Genomic DNA, 16,795 nt, shown 5'->3' on the forward strand with positions numbered 1-16,795 from the left:
CTATGGTGGGAGAGATAAGACTATTTTTTTTTTTGAGATAAAAAAAGAGAGAGAAATAGCTTAAAGTTACCGCCACCACCACCCTCGGAAGCATGGGCCATATGTTTGGGGGATTGTTAGGCTTTTTCTGTTCTCATCCCGCGGGGGAATGTTATAGATAGATATTGGCGTCGCTGGAATTTGGAGGGGCGAGGGGGCTTACCATGGATGAATCATAGCCTTGCTGATACACCGGTAGAGTTGAGAGACAAAAAGTGCCGGGAGAAAAAGAGAGAAAAAAAAAACAAAAAAAACAACGACTACTACGAAGCACTACTACCGGTAAGTGGTGGCCAGTTATGGGAGGGAAAGAGACATGAAAGTCAAAACCTACAGTATACGTGGTAAAACGATAAGAGAATTCCCCGGACCTAAAAGAGTAAAAGATCAGACTCGGTGTAGATGGGAGCTTATTGTGTGCCCGCCGAGAATACTACCGCCAGAGAGAAAAAAAGAAAATGACGGGACGAACACCCCCATTCGCGGTCCTCTGCCCGGGCCGGTCCGACCTGTGGTTGGAGGGAGTTTTCGTCCGGTCGCCACGCTCTGCCATGTGAAGTACTTGAGGCTTTTGTGTGACGGGTTCGAAAATCTGAGCTGTTCCTTTTTTTTTCTCCCCATCTTCCTCTTTATTTTTGGCTTTCCGAGCGGTAGAATACATATCTGCCTAGGTAGGTAGCTACATAGCCCAAAGTAACAGTACAAAAAGAGACGTTGACCGAGATTTCCTTCTAGGGAAATGGTTACACCAGATTGGCCACGCGACCACACCCCAAGCGGGTCTACCCTGACCAACGGGGTAGCGGCTCAATGCTGTGCCTCTTTTTAACTTTGCTATCCTGTCTGTCGTCTGTCTTGTCTTGTCAATCTTTTATGGTTACCACAATGGGAAATAAAACTTGGGATGCCAGACTCGCCCAGATCCGTCTCTGGGCCTTTTTTTTCAGACAAGCCCGAGTGGTGGGTGCTGTTTGCGGTGTGCCACACGTATCTGTACGACATTCAAGGCTTCTGTCGCAGCTTTTTGAAGAGCAAAAAAACAGTTGTCTGTACTATATGTGTGTAAATGTGTTGTGTGTGTGCGTGTGCGTGTGTGTGTAACCGTCCCGCCGGTCGGCCCGACCGACTTCCATCAGCCCTGAAACCTTGGCAGCCCTGTCATCTGTCGTTCTACTTCTGGAAGGTCTTGACAAGGGACAAGAAAAGAAACAAAAGAAAATAAAACAAGGAAACGGTAGCCGGTGGCTTGCGGCAAGGTGCAGCCACGGAGGGCTTGTACGAGGGGACGAGAGAGAAATGGGGGGCGTTGTCTTTTTTTGTTTGTCACTCCAGCCTCACACTACAACGTCATTTTTTTATTTTTTATTTTATTTTTTTGTTGCGTGGTAGAGCTTGATTGGGGGTTTGGGGCTGAGATTCAAGAGTTTGGCACGGGGCTGAGCTACTGTCCGACTGGAGCAAGTCATTCTTTGCTAGCTTCTCCCGTTAATATTAACCGAGGAGGCTTTTATGCTTTTATTTTTACCCTGTTGGGCTATTTCTTGGAACCAATATCATTCATGGCTGTTTCTTCTTTTGTGGTTGTACACGAGCTCAGGTGAACAGTTTTTGAGGCGACGCCGCGAACACGATTACCAGCTGTTGTGAGATTTTGCATGTCGTCATCGTCCTACCGCCATTTGTTATTTTTTGGTCGACCGTCTTACTGGCCTCAGCTTGTTCGCTTTGACTTCCAGTGGTTGGCAAGCGAAAGGGATGCCGCTTTTAGTGTAAAAAAAAACAAAAAAGACGCATGGCTTTTGTTTGATGGAGGTTTTGCCAAGTCGAAAAGGGCTTTTGATGTACCCAACGGACGAACGAAAAAAAGAGCGCTATCGTCTGCTTTCCCGATCGATCGACCATAGTACAATGCACCATGTTCAGCTGTGATGCAACCAGCAGCCTTGGCAGGAAGCTTGATGACAAAGAACGTCAGGGCGAGTGTTGACGGAGACTGTCCGTTTCGAGGAAGAGAGAATCACATACAGACGACGTAACGAAAACGTTCAAAGTTCGCAAACAGAGACTGAAGGAGATGCGCAGATTACAGTATGAAATGTAACACATGATCGGATCTTGCCAAATTCAAGGAGGAACAAGTCTGTGCTTCTGTGTCTGTAGACCAAACCCATGGCGCTAATGTTGCCAACATTCACATCACCAAAGGAGGAGCATCGAGATTATCTGAAGTATTTGTTCTATTGAAAATCAGAGGGAGCTCAAGTCCCTGAAACATCTCTGTACAAGTCCACTTTCCAGGCTCCATGACCAAGAACTTCTTTTTTTTCTTCTCTCCCTGATGAGAGTCCCAGTCTCTCCAATTAATAATTGCTTGGGAAATATTAAGGGAGGGAGAGTGGCATACACGCTGTGTAAAAAAAAAACCAAAAGGAAATAAAAATGAAAACAAAAAATGTACAATGATTATAAGCACCAGATGCCAGATATGCCGCCCAATTCGTAAGGATCGTCAAGAATGAAAATGTGGGTTATTTTGTATATGAAGATACAAAATACAAGTATTACAATGGGAAAGCAAACCTAGTGTTTGGAAACCCGAAAGATGATGTGCCCGAAAAACCTTTTTTCTCCATCGTTCAGTCCGTCTTGGCACATGCTGAGTTTATAGCAAAATTGCTATTTACAGAGCAGCAACGACAGCCATGGCGGCAAGGGCCAGGCTGGCGTAGACGCGCTCACCAGCGGCCTTGACGGGGATGGTGCCCGTGGTGGAGGGGCGGGGAGGAACGCCAGTGCCGGCAGGGACACCGGGAACGTTGCCACCAGTGGGGCTGGCACCGCTGCCGGGAGCAGTGCCGGTGACGATGGGGATGGCGGTGGTGACGGGGACCAGGCCAATGTCACCACCGTTGTCGGAACCACCGGCAGGGCCGGTAGCACCAGGAGCGGGAGGAGCAGTGGTGAAGCCGAGCTTGGGCACGACGATGGTGGTGCTGATGGTCACGGTCGAGCTGGAGCTGGGGATGGGGTTGCCGGCATCGTCGGTGCAGGGGACGACGGTGGTCTTGTCAACGCTGATGGTGGTGATGGCAGCAGGGTTGGTGGCGATCGGGGTGGGAGGGGCCGTCACGGTGATGTACGAGGTGATGGTCGGGCCAGTGATAATGGCAGGGTTCTGGGGAATGTGGGGAGCGCAGATACCCTGGAAGTAGATGACGGCCTCAGAGATGACTGAGTCGGACTCGCCGTGGGCGTAGAAGCACTGGAAGACGTTCTCGACAAAGGCGGTGTCGGGGCAGTAGCAGTTGCTGTCGGTGTTGTCCTTGCAGCCCAGCTGGAAGATCCAGGTGTTCAAGCACTTGGGAACGACGTCAGGGCACGGCAGGGTGACGACGGGGCCAGGAGCAGTGACGGTGGTGCCGGGAACGTTGACGGTAGTACCGGGGACGTTGACGGTGGTGCCAGGAGCGCCAGGGGTCGTGCCAGGAGCGCCAGGAGTCGTGGCGGGCGCACCAGGGGTAGTGACGGGCGAGCCGGGCAGGCCGGGAGTGGTGACCGGGGGCAGGACGGTCGTCTTGGTCTCGGTGATCTGGGTGACAGTGGTCGAGACGGGGACCGACACGGTGATGACAGCAGTGGTGGAGCGGCCAGGGCAGTCCTTGACGTCCTCAGCGCACGAGAAGACAGTCGAGACCTTGGTGGTGAAGACGGTCGAAGTGCTGGGGATGATGGTGATCATGGTAGAAGTGATCGAAGTGGTAGCAGCAGGAGGCTGGCTAACGGTGTCCTTGGGGGGCTGGCTGGCGGAAGCAGTTCCCTGAGGAGGCACGCTGTTGGAAGCAGTTCCCTGGGGAGGAGGCACGCTGTTGGAAGCAGTTCCCTGGGGAGGAGGCACGCTGTTGGAAGCAGTTCCCTGGGGAGGAGGCACGCTGGCCGAGCCAGTGCCCTTGGGCGGCTGGCTGGTGGTATCCTTGGGAGGCTGGCTGGTGGTATCCTTGGGAGGCTTGCTGCTGGTGTCCTTGGGGGGCTGGCTAGTAGTGTCCTTGGGAGGCAGCGAGCTGGCGCTGGTGATCTGAGGAGGCTGGCTGGTGGTGGTGACCTTGGGAGGCAGGCTCGAGGTCTCCTTGGGGGGTTGGCTGGTCTCCTTGGGAGGCTTGGAGCTCTCGGTGGTAGCCTTGGGGGGCTGGCTGGTGGTAGTGACCTTGGGAGGCTGGCTCGAGGTCTTGACGGAAGAAGTGGGCTTAGGAGGACGGGTGGAGCAGTCGAAGCTGACGCTGGTGACAGTGATACCACAGTCCTTCTTGGGCTTGTTGGGCTGGGGAGGGTAAACAATGGTAACACCCTTGGCACCACCGCACTGGGTGTTCTTGATCGTGGAACCGCTCTTCTTGCAAGGAGAACGTTGACGGCAAGTAGATCCGTCAGGCATGCCGTAGTGGAACTCAAGGTCACAGTCGAACTCGGTCGACATGTGGAAGGTGTCCAGAGAGAACTTGTCCTTGGAGTCGAAGCTGGGGCAGTCACCCTTGTTGCTCGAGGCACGACCGTCGATCACCTTGCCCGAGGTACGGCGGTCGAAGTGGCCACGGCGGGTGAAGGACTTGTCCTCCTTGCACTCCCAGCCCTTGAAGTTGAAGTCGTCATAGCTGCTGAACTTGCCCGGGTTGAGGTCACTCCAGTTGAACCCACCAGCCTGCTTGGGCTTGCACTGGTTGTCAGTGTTGGAGGGGCACTCGAAGGGGTTGGCGCCCTTGAAGGTAGCCGTGGCCCCGGCGACCAGGGATAGGAAGGTGAATGTCTTCATTGCGACTTTCTGCAGATGTTTTGGTTGATATATATCAGATAATAGATGAAATGGAGATAGTGTTCTCAGCGAGAGTCTGCTAGTGTATAGCTAAAAAGGTTTGTTGTTGAAAAGACAAGTATTATCCTGTAGATACTTGTTTGGGTGAATATAAGAAGCGAATGTATCCAACTCGAATTAACGAATGATCGAGGGAATGCAAAGTAATGCAAAGAAAGGAGATATACTAGGAACGAAAGCTAGTAGAAGGCTGCACGAAGCATGAGGAAAAAGAGAGTACGAGCAACTGGATGGGAGACGCCGCGGTCGAGACTATATACGAAGCGAGCCACACAGAGAGCAAGCGGCCCCGGGGAGTGATGTGATGGATTCTGGTCCAGTCTACGGGGAACGATGCTTGTCCCGCCGATATCTCAGGACAAGGAAATCCACACATCCACAAAGGGGCGTGGCGTAGTGGACCAGGCCATGTTCGCTGCCCTGCTCAAAGAACAAAGCGGATGTGGATTCGCCATCCAGGGGTTTTTCTTTGAGCGAGAAGCCCATGTCCTACCAAATAACCGCACCCTGGACGGCGAACCTCATTTTTTCCAATTACCCTTGTTGCAATTTGGGTGTCCAAGGTGGTATTGCTGTGGACATATTGGACCGGCAAGGGGTCAGTGCTTTTGGGGGATCAGCAAAGCAACGCCAGACAGTGGTCCAGAGACAGCACTAACCTACATGCAGTAACCTATTCCTGTAGCCGCCAAGCACCCGTCAGCGCGCGCCAAATCGGTTTCTTTTTTGTTTGCGGGCGGGCGGCTCTGCATCTTCTCTGCCGTCCTGTTGTTTCACAAAGCCACCACAACAGTTGAGTCGCAGCGACGTTTGTGATTGCCGTTACGACGCCTCCTCCCTCTTTCCCCCCTCCAAATAAAACTCGGCCGATTAAGCCCTGATGGTGTTGTGATCTGGACCTGGCCGCACGCGAATACTACCAGACCGGATCCGATGTCAGGATTGAATTGTCCATCACGGGTGGAACCTGACAAGGTAACAAACAACAAGAGAAGGGTTCCCGGGGGTCCAAGTCCTATCGAATGCGACTGCAAATTCTGGCAAGTCGGCAAGGGCAAGGGACAACCAGTGGATCCCGTCGACGGCGGACCGCTCGCATGAGCGCTGGTCAGCAGGGATGCTAATTGTAGCGAATGGGCTACCGCCGGCCTCTCCACTGATTGCTTTGCTTCTAGCTGGCGGTGCTTGCCTACAATAGCAAAGTTTCTATTCCAAGGATCCTCATCGGTAGATGCTAATGCCCAATTGGAGCTGGTTGACCGAGAAAAGTCTCCGCCCCCTACCGCCTACCGAAAAGGAGGGAGCTTTTTGTGCTTTTGTGCATTCTTATGTAAGTTGGTGCTGTACCGTACGATAGTAATTCCCCAAAGCGTCAATATTCGCAAAAAAATCCTCCGGGATCATCATTTACTACCGAAGGAGCGAGATTTACGATGATTGGACCGAGATTTGTATTCCCAGCACGCAGGGGAACAGCGAAATTCGAAAAGATAATATTGATCATGGTTGATTTTGACTTCATTTTAACTTGACTCTTGTCTTTTCACCTTTTGCAACACCGGGTGCTACCTGTCAAGGCTTTTCCAACCGTTGATCCCCGCATGCTCGTGCCCAAGCTGCAAAATTGACAGCCTGTAGGAGGGATTGGCATGGACGGAAGATTCTGTCAAGTTTTGGCGGGGCTTCACTGGCTCGACTGGCCATTTTTTTCCCTCCCGCTAAATCCTGTCTAGCCCACCAGATTTTCCGCAGCTGGGTGGTTCACGTCACCTGTTGATTGAATTTGTGGGCCTTGGCGTTCAAAAGGCTTGAAACGGGCAGGCAAACAAGATTGCAAAACTCTGCAACAAGCAAAAAACATCTTCATGGATGGTGTTTCTATCGTCGCATTGCTTTTCAAACAAACATCACACCCATCACGAGGTTTTTGCCCCTGGGTCCGTGCCCCCAGGTGCCAAAGGTTGTCTTTGTCAACGACGAACCTGAAACAAGGGGAAATCGTTACAACGGTGGTGGGCTGTGGTTTTTTTCCTCTGTGTGACTGCGCTGCCGTTTGTGTGCCTGTGGTGTGATTCTCAACTAGCGCTGGCTGTCCTGTAACTGGGGACCCATAGGCTCAGCCTCCTGGTACAAGCCCCACCTACCACCTAATGCAGGTACGGGCGAGCACAGAGCTTGTCCAAGTTCGGATGGTAATCTTGGCAAGTCAGTTGTTGGAAAATCCGGATCAACTCCGGGTTGAAAAGAATGGATGCGAGATCGATTGAGAATGACGATTGATCACATACCCCAACAGGAGAATTTTGCTTCGTATCGTGAGACAAGGGCATGTTTTTCTGGGAGCATCTGGACCTCTCGGAGAACAAAATCAAGGTTGTTTCTTGGAAATGGCAAAGATCAACAAGGAAACTCGCTGACAACGGTTTGAGCTGCACACCCGCACTTAGCTTTTTTTTTTACGACTCGTTCGCGTGTTGTTGCTTAAACGCAGCATGAGCCGCCAGTCAACCATGTCCAATGAATTCCCCGTAGTCGAGATTCCTGGGATCGGCTGGGCGGCAACGAGGGGGGAGTATTCTCGGCATTGCATTCGCCGATAATTATTGCATACACGGTTGCGTGCTCAAGAAAACACAACCAATATAATATCGCTAGACTCCCAACTGCTTCGTAAGAACGGTACTCGGAGCATTAGATTTAGGATTACATCGGCATCGATAAAAATTGATTATTCCCGCTTGTCCCCTTGCTCTGTTTAATTTGGCTCCTTGTCCCAGTACGCATGCACCGTGAACGCTGTTGTCATGGTCACCCACGCAATTGACAGAGTCCTCCGCAGTAACCCGACCCACACCCGATCCGACTCTGCCGAAAGCGCTAGTTGGGCAGACCCTGGAGTAGCGTATCTGCAACGCGAGGTCTTTGATATCTGCAGAAAAACCTCATGGTAGGTTCTTGAGTCTTGGCCAGGTCTACATAGTACTCGGATTGCCATGTTGCCTTTTGCCCCTCCGCATTAGTCGTATCCCGGACCTCTACGTTGCACCCATAAAACCGTTCGCACCGAAGAAGACTCGACCAACGACTTCCACAACGGGAAGATCTGACCTCCCGCTGGGTCCTGTTAACAGGTCGACCCGTTTACTTTTTATGGCCCATCTACTACTTTGTAATATTAAAATCTGCAAACCAGTGACAAATTGCAATTCCTGTCGTCACGCCACCAACAAAACTCCTTTTTTGGGGTCTAGCGCCCTCGTGGATTACTGAAAAGCCTCGGCGGAGATGAAGTGAGCACGATTACTTCTTTTTAGGTAGTCCAGTCCTACCAAGAATCCCCCGCGGAGCCGAATGGGACGGAGGCCCAGGAATGTCTCCCGATGAACGAGAAGCTTAGCATGTGGTGATCACCGATAGCCGGTCTTGGGTTTAACGAAAAAGCACAGCCAAGTAGGATTACCCATCAATGCACATCACACCTGACTCTTTACCTACCTAGGTACGGTACTTGACTGCCTGCCGGCATTCCTACGTATCTGTTTGCCTGGGTACCTCTTTATCGGCTTCCTTGCCTAGCTACATAGGTAAGGTAGCTTGTCTACGTACTTGACTAGGAACCCAAGTTCTCGCTCAATACGAGCTCATCTCAAATGTAGGTGTCTATTTTGTACAACCTGAAGTCAAACTTAATAAAAAAACAGATAGCTAAATGTGACTTGGCCGCTGGACTGACTGACCCTCCGATCCTATTTTTACCTACCTACATCTACGGCGGCCCCCGCAGGCCACCTTGAATGGCCGACCTGGCTCACATATGCGCGTCGGTGGCGCCCGTCGACGGCTTCAGTGGGGCACGGAGCGAGGCGACGCCCTTTGGGCTGGGGCACACGAGACGCGGAAGAGAAACAAAGGTACCCTTCATCTACCGCCTTGTTGTGGTGTGGCTGACTTGCAGCCCGTACGTTTCGCATCTAGCTACTGCCTTGGTCTGGCAGTTTGCTTTCCTTGGATCATGAGCCCCTGGATAAGTAAGTGGCTGTGACAAAAATATACCTAGGTACCCTTTCGGTGGTGGGTGGGGAAAAATAGACCCTTATCACATGGGGAGGAGCTGATTGACTAAGCATAACGTCGTGAGCCCTCAGGTCCGTGCGCGGAACGGTCAGCCGAATGCGGACTAATCACAGTGTTAAAAATTATACGCTTATATACACATACAGTACTTGTATCATGTAGCATCGCAGACCTCAAAAAAACACATGAAAAATGGGCAAAAACTTTGGAGCAGCAGGGGATCGAACCCTGGGCATCTCGCAGGCACTAGATTGCCGTGGCAATGCAAAGCGAGCACTCTTCCACTGAGTTACAGCCCCTTCGTTTTGGTTGAAATGTATGCATAATTTTCACAATATGAGGGGATCGCAACCCCTACACCTGGACGACATGCTCAATTCAGCCACTTAAAGATGGGCACTACGTTATATTGGAAATAAGAATCAGAAAAATATCAATTCGGAGCAGGCAAACGTACAACTTCGGTGCGTTTAAGCCGAGTCCCAATTATAGGTACGAGGCTGTCTTCACGTGACCTAGCATGGGCCGCGCCTGATACCTTTTTGTGCGGAAGAACTCGCCCCAGCTCCATTCCTAGACGACTTTATGAGCGAGCACTCTCCGCTGAGTCACAGTCGCGTATTGGCGGTGGAAGGCTAAACCTACTGCCTTGGTTCTTGGAGACTTCTGGGAAACCGGTGATTATGTATCCTGATCGTAGAGTCAAATTGCATCTTCTTCGTGGCACTGCAACCAGGCGATGGACACAATGAAGATGAACTGGTCTTGAGTGTAACTGTGTAACTTACACTCAGTGAACCCAATAACCACCCGCCGGGTGGTGCGCCCGGCGCCGAAGCACCGCGTTTTCAGCCCAGCTCATCAGCTCGTTCATCCAATACCGAAAAATTAGGCTATTTGAACGGGCCCATTAATGGGTGTCCTGGCACTTTGGCGGCAGGAATTACCAACATGACATGTTTATCAACTTCATTCGCCCTCCCAGCACACGAATGAAAGCGCCCAACAAAAACGCAGCGAATGCAGTCCGTCTTGCGATCAACTGCAGCGCCGCGCATTTTTGTCGGTCAACTCGGTCCTGCAAAGAACCAAGTGTGTTACATAAAACGACTTGGAAAAAGGTTGTTATCACTCATCTATGCCATCAATCTTAATCCTCCTCGAACCCGTGCCTTTCGGCCAAGTTCTATTAACGGAAGGCACATTCTCTCCCAGTGCTTTTGCTGAAAGTATGGGACCCTTGTAAGGCCTTTCCATGGCCATGCCACGGTCATGCTCCTGTAGGTCCTTAAGAGTCGCGAGGGCCTGTCCCTTTGTATCTCTTGTCGCGTCTCTCGGGCTTGCCCATATCTGGATCTCCAGGTGTATCCCAGAGGCCCCTGATAGTGATTGGACCCATCCCTGTTGTCTTAGACTGACCGACAGGGACATCCCAGTTGAATGGTGGGCTCTCGAGAGAGCCTTCATCGCGTTGGAATCTCTGACGCCTGGCATTCGCGAGCAAGATCTGGCTCGCAGGCGTTCTCGTTCAGGACTTGGGCTGGTTCCTCGTCCAGGGGACGCTTCTGTTGACTGGAATGAACCATTTCTTCTTGAACTTGCCCTGGGGGTTGGTGGTTGGATCCTTCCGGGGGCAGAAAAGTACACTCCTTGCTCTTTTGCCACGTAGAATTGGGGGTCAGTCTTCCAGAAACGAGCTTCCTTCTCGAGCAGGCGGAAAGCGCACACATCACACTCGACCACGATATCTGGGCCTAGAGCTGCGTTGTCCAGCATAGGAGTCTTGCGTTGGGTCGTGGGCGCACCCTGGACCGTACCTACCAACTCAAAGCGTGCAGCATTCTCCTCTCGTTCCGCAGCGTTTCGCTGCATCCGTCTGTAACCCCGTGACGCCTGAATCCTCTCAAAAAGGGGGTTTGGGTCTCCTCGCCCCCTTGTGGCTTCAAGCTAGACTTGAGATTCTCTCCCTTTGAAGCTTTGGATCGCCTCAAGATACGATCAAGATACCTTTTGTCGGCGAGCAAAGGCATCTAGCTTCTGATGATACTCTGTCAGCTTGGCTCGCCTAGTTTGCATTGGGGAAATAAATCGCGTGGCAGAACAGGGTAGGATGACAGTACTTCCTGACCGGAGCCTCTCTAACTGTGCTCTCCAAGGATGGTTTGGATCTGGGTCAGGGAGCTCCAGATCGAAGATGCGATAGACCATACTAAAAACAATAAATATAAATCTCTAACAAGATAAGTTTGGAGCACATATTGTTGAGCTTTGCGTCCACCTTGGCAAGAGCTACCTCGAGAGATTGTGATGTTGTTTGTTGTATTGGAGTTTGAGCTTAAGTATGCAAATCAAAAGTGAGGAGCTTGATATCAACAGGCAGAAGATTTCGATAAAATTGACCACCTTCCTTGATAGAGATAGGTACCCACCCAGGTAGCCTGCGTGTCCCCAAGTCCGCGCCTTCCTTTTTGGGAGACATTCACTAGCCAGCCGGGCTCCTTAATCGGCCAAAGGGGTGCCGGATCGCCTGCCTGCTTGGTAAAGAAGGCCAACCAGATCCGGGTCTGATCCACATGAGCCACACCGTTCTTATTATTCTTTGGCTATTTCATATTGTCATCCCTTTTTTTTTTTTTTTTTTTTTTTTTTTTTTTTTTTTAAAAAAAAAGCGGGGTTTCTCACGAGATGACCAATATCGGTTCTGTGATGCAGACGGCGGCGCATAACTTGCTGTGTCAGGGACGTGTACGTGAAGCAGATTTAGCAGTGAAGGTGCTTGCCCTGGGTATATAACGAACGTAGAGATCTGGCGTGTATAGTCAAATACATCCCTTTATATGAGAGCTCTCCCATGCCAGTGGATTTTCATGATAGACTTCCCTTGCATTGTCCCTCATCGTGTAAGTTATCACGATATTTCCTACATTGCGTCGCCGACTGTTGACCTCGATCGACTGACTGATTGACCCTGCTTCTGCCTAGTAGCAACATACAGACAGTGAGTGAGTCGAGACATTCTGATGCTGGCTTTGGTATGGAACAAAAGACTGACAGAAGTTTATTCTCTCTAGTAGCCAAATATCAAAGTGAGTTTAGGCATCCGCGGCCTGCCATCGACTTGGATGAACTGACTGTTGATGGGTCTCATTCTGCATAGTATCGGAATATCACCTGTTAGTTCGGAGGCCCAGCTCGCGTCATTCCCACTAGAAGGTAGAACTTGACACTGACTTTAATTTTCTCCAACGCAGAAATATCAAAACCAGTGAGTGCAAAAGCATATGTCGAGGCGGTTTTGCAAGGCGCATTTATGACAAGATTTCATACTAACGCCGTGCTCTCTCCGCAAAATTGGAGCACCGATTACGCTGTAAGTTTAATGATGTTCTCCCCGAAATTATGAGCATGATGAACATAGTACTGACACAGCCTATCCTTGCCAGCTGATCCAGCCCTGTCAGTATGTTTGACTGATGACTGCTGGCGTTAACATCACCTGAGACAAGAGAAAAATGACTAAAAACATGGATAAATAGAAGAAGATGGAGGAGGAGAAGGAGAAGAAGGAGGGAAAAGGAGAAGAATGAGGAAGAGTCGGAGGGCTGGGAGAACGTCAGCTGGCCCGACGACAAGCCAGGCACTGGAAAAAAGCTAGGTCCGCCGTCGTGGAGGTCAACTAATTTTATCATTTCTTATTTTTTTTATTATGATAAATACAATGCGCTGATACCCACCGCTTCTTTATTCATCATCACCATGACACTGATATAGGATGGCTTATAGGATGAGTAGGATGACAAGTATGATATATGTTCGAAAAGGAGGTAGGTGGGCAGATGGGATATTGCAGTATTAGTTCCTATATCTGTATTTATGACCCAGACTGCATCCTCTTCAACCTCTCTTCAGCGGCACGCGCTCTCCTTTCTCTCTCGATCCTCATCTTCTGCTCCGGCGTCAACCCCCTCATCTCCTCCTCTCTACGATCCTGCGCTGTCTTGGGCACCGTGCCATCCAACAAGCCTCCGGCTTTCCTCGCACCACTGGCGCCGCCCTTCTTGGCCCCGGATGCCGCCTCCTCCCGCTTCAATCTCTCCTCCTCGGCCTTGCGCCTGTCCGCCTCCTTTTTGGCCTCTCTCTCCTCGCGCTGATCGGCCTCTGCGCGCGTCAGCGCAGCGGGCACCTTGGCACCATCCTCGCCCCACGTCCACTTGTCTTCTCCCAGCTCCGCCCGCGCCACCCGGAAGGCGTCTCTCGTCGCCCGGTCGCCCGCCAGCTCAAAGGCCGTGCGGCCCTGGCCGTTGTGTATCGTTGGGTTCGCGCCACCCCGGACCAGCAGGCCGTGTGCAACCGTTGCAGAGTTGAGCGAGGCGGCGAGATGAAGCGGGGTTGGTGCGTGGTGGTTCTGCTGTGTCTCGGGTGGGTGGAAGCGGAAGTCGGGAGTCAGGTTGTTGTTTTTGATGTAGGTCAGTAGTGAGGGGAGTTTGGATCGTCGGATAAGGGCCTGCATTTGTTGGGTGTGGAGCTGTGCCGTCTCCTCTTCCTCACTGAGCTTCTTGACAGGAGTCTGTTTGGGTCCCGGGGCCTGCTTCTGTTCCGGCTGCGGCGGTTGCTCAAACACAGGGAGGATCTCCCGGACCTTGAGCCTTGTGAGCTCGATAAAGGACCGCATGAGCTCGTTTTGCGTCGCCCTTTTTGTGCTGAACGGAAACCCCCTGAGCCTAGGGTCGTTGGCCCTCAACACCTGGCCCTCATACGGCCCGAACAAAGTCCTCCTGTTTGTCACGCCGGTTGCCCGTACAAACAGCAGATCGGCCGTGTCGAGTAGACCCTTCCAGTCTGAGAGTAAGTTCCTCACGTCCTCCACCAGGGCCTGCTCATTGTACCGTCTCAGCGACGAACCGGCCGAGTGCGCGGTGCCCTTGGCATTGTCGTTGGCCGATTGCGAACCACCCTGCTTGCGACGCGTCGTGTAACGGTGGAAAGTCTTGTGGGCAAGGACGGTCGCCTCGCGGTTCAGCGGGGCCGACGACTTGGACTTTTTGGGCGCGAGGGAGACCACCATGGCGGCAAAGTGGCCACCACCAATCATACACATGAAGATGTGTCGTCCAGTGTAGGTCGCTGCAGATGGGCCCATAGTGCCATCTTTGTTTGTGAGTGGTTTGGGCATGGATATTGGGTCGAGCTGGCGAGACTTGACCGCGTCTAGGATCTTGTCTTCTGTTGCCAGCTCCTCATTTGTGAATATTGCTCTGTAGATGCCATAGTAGTGGTTTTCCGGCAGCTGTGGAGAGGTGAACCATACTAAGGGTGGTGTGCCTGATCCGCGCGGGTTCTTTGAGGTTTCACGTTCTTCTTCAACACTCTTGTCTTTCCTGCTCTTGTCAACAATATTTGCCTGTTTCTTCAGGAGAGTCACGAGCGTCGAGTCACCCTTGGCCTGTTCATCTTCGTCCTCGCTAGAGTCGTCTTCTCCCGACAGACTCTCATCGAGGTCACCGATAAGCTTCTCGAACTCTGACTCAGAGACCGGCTTGAGCCCGCGTAGCTTCTGCTTCAGGTTATAGTGATGCCAGTCGGATTTGAGGTGGCTCCGTTGCTCCTCGAGGCCGTCAAAGGATAGACCACATAGTGAGCAAGCTTGGGATCCCACCAAGGTGGAGCTCGTTCCGGTACTTTCTGGTGTTTGAGGTCGCGATTCGCTCGGGATGGAAGTCTCGGTTTCTGGCTCGTCGGATGCGTCGGCGCCGGCCTTCAGGGCAAGTGAGCTGAGGACTTCTGGAGGCAGGTCGTAGACGTAGAGTGGGCGCCGCAAAAGGGCGTCTTCTTGTGGGGGCATTGTGAGAGTTGAGAGAAAATTAAATGACAGACGAATAAGCAGATATGACGCGCAATACTTCGGATATTAAAATGGCGAAAATACTGACTTCAAATTGCGCGAACCTCTATCATATTAAATCTGATCGCATCGACGTCCAGTCGCGCCCTTTTGAATCGGTTGGTTGGCGAGGGGCGATGACGATGTTGCCAAGTGGGGCAGTGCGTGCAGTGAGTACATGCTATGCACCAGTTCTGTTATCGATAATCTGGCGTGTGGGTTCTGCGGCAAGCCTGCAATCGGTGTGACTGTTTCATTGTCTTCATTGTTCATTCTGAATCATTTCATTTGATGGGTTTTGGTTAGGTGCACTGCCCCCCAAAAAAAAAACGTGACAAAAAAAAACGCCTTTGATACACTGCCTATCTATCTAGGTCCCTTACTTATCTATTCGAGCAAATAACAAAGAAAATCCCAAAGTCACCCATACACATGCAAAGTCGCTGTAGCTAACCATTCAACTGGCTAATCCGAGAGATCCGACCGCTCATAGATGCCCTCAAATCGCACCTTCTTTGGTGTCGTCGGTGTTGTCGGTCTCGGCTCATCTGTCTGGGTCGGGTATCTGGCTCCATGCTTCACCCTGTAGTAACGATATCTGGGTTCCGACTGCTGTCCGTTGAGATTCACCGGCGGCATTTGAGGCTTGGTTGACGACGTCGACCCCCTCTTGGTCCTAGAGGAGCGGTATTTGGACCCAGACTGCGCGTATCGTGCGTCCGTCTCCACCGGCTGCGCCTGTGCCTTCTCCCTGCGTCTCCGTTCCTTATCAAAGTAGTACTCCGGCTCGCCCCTCGACGGCCGCCAGTAGCTGTGGTAATACCCTCCCGACATCTCAGGCATCCAGGCGTGTGAAGTCGAAGACCTCCTCGAGGTACGGCTTGTCGCTGCGGCGGGGTGTATACACTGGTTGTCGACCCAGTGGTACTGTTGGTGGTGATACTCTCCGTACTGCGACCACGGTTCACTAATTCGGTCAGTAGATCGCCGGGGGTAACCATATTCATCGTCATGGTAAGCGTACTCCCTCGATGACCGCCTGGAGGCCCTGGCGCGGTCCTTGCAGTCGTCTTCGTGCCTCCGGTTGGAAAGCTGCAGCAGAGTCTCCATGTTAGCTATATCAATCGGATTCACACTAGGGACGGGAAACAAGACGCAAGGTGGCTTACATCGGCTTTGGATGTCGACTGTTTACCATACGCCCACGAGAAAGGCGCTTTCTTGGATCGAATGCTGTCGCCCACTCCAAACGACTTTTTGACAAACTTGCCGAGTCCTTCAGCCATCACCCCCAGCGGGTCACGGTGAAAGTCGGAGTGGTCACGACGCCGGTCATCCCGGTCTTTGTCTCGGCGGCGCCGGTTCGAATCTCTGTGTCTGTGATGCTCGTCACTATCGTACCCGTCAAGGTCGTCGTAGCTGTCACGTCCTCTCCAGTACGAAGAGGCACTTGAGTATATGTACCTTGACATTGATTGTTGTTGAGTTTGTTCTTGACCGTGGGTTGGTTTGAGTTTGCTGGTTGCTGGCTGCTTGTTGCTGGTTGCTGATCTGATCAGGCAAAGACGTGGGGGAAGGGTCTGGCATCTGTCTAGGACAAGCGTCCCTGAATTATACCCATCACCCCCGACAAAAACCCTTTCATCTCTGTCGACCTTTCCAAACGGTTCCGTCAATGAGGTGATCAGGAGGCGCAGCGGGAGCACGATTGTTCTTTGATGTGAGGCTGCGGTTTTCCATTGTGTCGCGAAGGCAACCCTTCTCGAGGCCCGTCTATTCAACTTTACATGTCTCTTTGCACCGCAGGGAAGCACAAGCCAAGAGGCGTCGTCAGACCCTGGAATCGTGCCATGACCGTGGAATAGAAAAATAAAACCTTGTTTGGGTCAAGGGGAGTCACAGAAGCAAAAAGGCATTCTTCTTTGTTTGCCAAGGTC

The 16,795-nt window shown here is 51.8% G+C and overlaps 6 protein-coding genes and 1 non-coding gene across 7 annotated transcripts; 1 reads left to right on the plus strand and 6 right to left on the minus strand.

Annotated features, from left to right (window-relative positions):
- Window positions 1–2,428: 2,428 nt before the first annotated feature.
- Window positions 2,429–5,980, minus strand: MGG_12523 (adhesin protein Mad1). The gene is made up of 2 exons (XM_003720567.1): window positions 5,563–5,980; window positions 2,429–5,508 (listed from the first exon to the last, which is right to left on the minus strand). Exon 2 carries the CDS (start codon window positions 4,841–4,843, stop codon window positions 2,720–2,722), a length of 2,124 nt encoding a protein of 707 aa, XP_003720615.1. The 5' UTR covers window positions 4,844–5,508; window positions 5,563–5,980; the 3' UTR covers window positions 2,429–2,719.
- A 1,664-nt stretch (window positions 5,981–7,644) lies between these two features.
- On the minus strand, window positions 7,645–7,898 carry MGG_17874 (uncharacterized protein; the record flags this gene model as incomplete). The annotated part of the gene is made up of 1 exon (XM_003720568.1): window positions 7,645–7,898. The coding sequence occupies one exon, from the start codon at window positions 7,896–7,898 to the stop codon at window positions 7,659–7,661; it is 240 nt and encodes a 79-aa protein (XP_003720616.1). The 3' UTR covers window positions 7,645–7,658.
- Window positions 7,899–9,183: 1,285 nt separating this feature from the next.
- On the minus strand, window positions 9,184–9,276 carry MGG_20295. Its single transcript has one exon. It is a non-coding gene; the product is annotated as a tRNA-Ala (tRNA).
- A 1,164-nt stretch (window positions 9,277–10,440) lies between these two features.
- Window positions 10,441–10,849, minus strand: MGG_15039 (uncharacterized protein; the record flags this gene model as incomplete). The annotated part of the gene is made up of 2 exons (XM_003720569.1): window positions 10,441–10,549; window positions 10,623–10,849. The coding sequence occupies 2 exons, from the start codon at window positions 10,847–10,849 to the stop codon at window positions 10,441–10,443; spliced, it is 336 nt and encodes a 111-aa protein (XP_003720617.1).
- An 813-nt stretch (window positions 10,850–11,662) lies between these two features.
- MGG_17875 (uncharacterized protein) lies at window positions 11,663–12,564 on the plus strand (the record flags this gene model as incomplete). The annotated part of the gene is made up of 7 exons (XM_003720570.1): window positions 11,663–11,722; window positions 11,852–11,877; window positions 11,960–11,975; window positions 12,052–12,063; window positions 12,229–12,242; window positions 12,407–12,437; window positions 12,514–12,564. The coding sequence occupies 7 exons, from the start codon at window positions 11,663–11,665 to the stop codon at window positions 12,562–12,564; spliced, it is 210 nt and encodes a 69-aa protein (XP_003720618.1).
- A 79-nt stretch (window positions 12,565–12,643) lies between these two features.
- On the minus strand, window positions 12,644–14,980 carry MGG_03061 (ankyrin repeat-containing protein). Its single transcript, XM_003720571.1, has one exon. It carries the CDS (start codon window positions 14,817–14,819, stop codon window positions 12,849–12,851), a length of 1,971 nt encoding a protein of 656 aa, XP_003720619.1. The 5' UTR covers window positions 14,820–14,980; the 3' UTR covers window positions 12,644–12,848.
- A 343-nt stretch (window positions 14,981–15,323) lies between these two features.
- Window positions 15,324–16,414, minus strand: MGG_12525 (uncharacterized protein; the record flags this gene model as incomplete). Its single annotated transcript, XM_003720572.1, has 2 exons — window positions 16,028–16,414; window positions 15,324–15,950 (listed from the first exon to the last, which is right to left on the minus strand). Exons 1-2 carry the CDS (start codon window positions 16,328–16,330, stop codon window positions 15,324–15,326), a joined length of 930 nt encoding a protein of 309 aa, XP_003720620.1. The 5' UTR covers window positions 16,331–16,414.
- Window positions 16,415–16,795: the final 381 nt, after the last annotated feature.

The sequence above is a fragment of the Pyricularia oryzae genome, chromosome 7 (genome assembly GCF_000002495.2).
Source record: "Pyricularia oryzae 70-15 chromosome 7, whole genome shotgun sequence".
Lineage (NCBI taxonomy): Eukaryota > Fungi > Ascomycota > Sordariomycetes > Magnaporthales > Pyriculariaceae > Pyricularia > Pyricularia oryzae.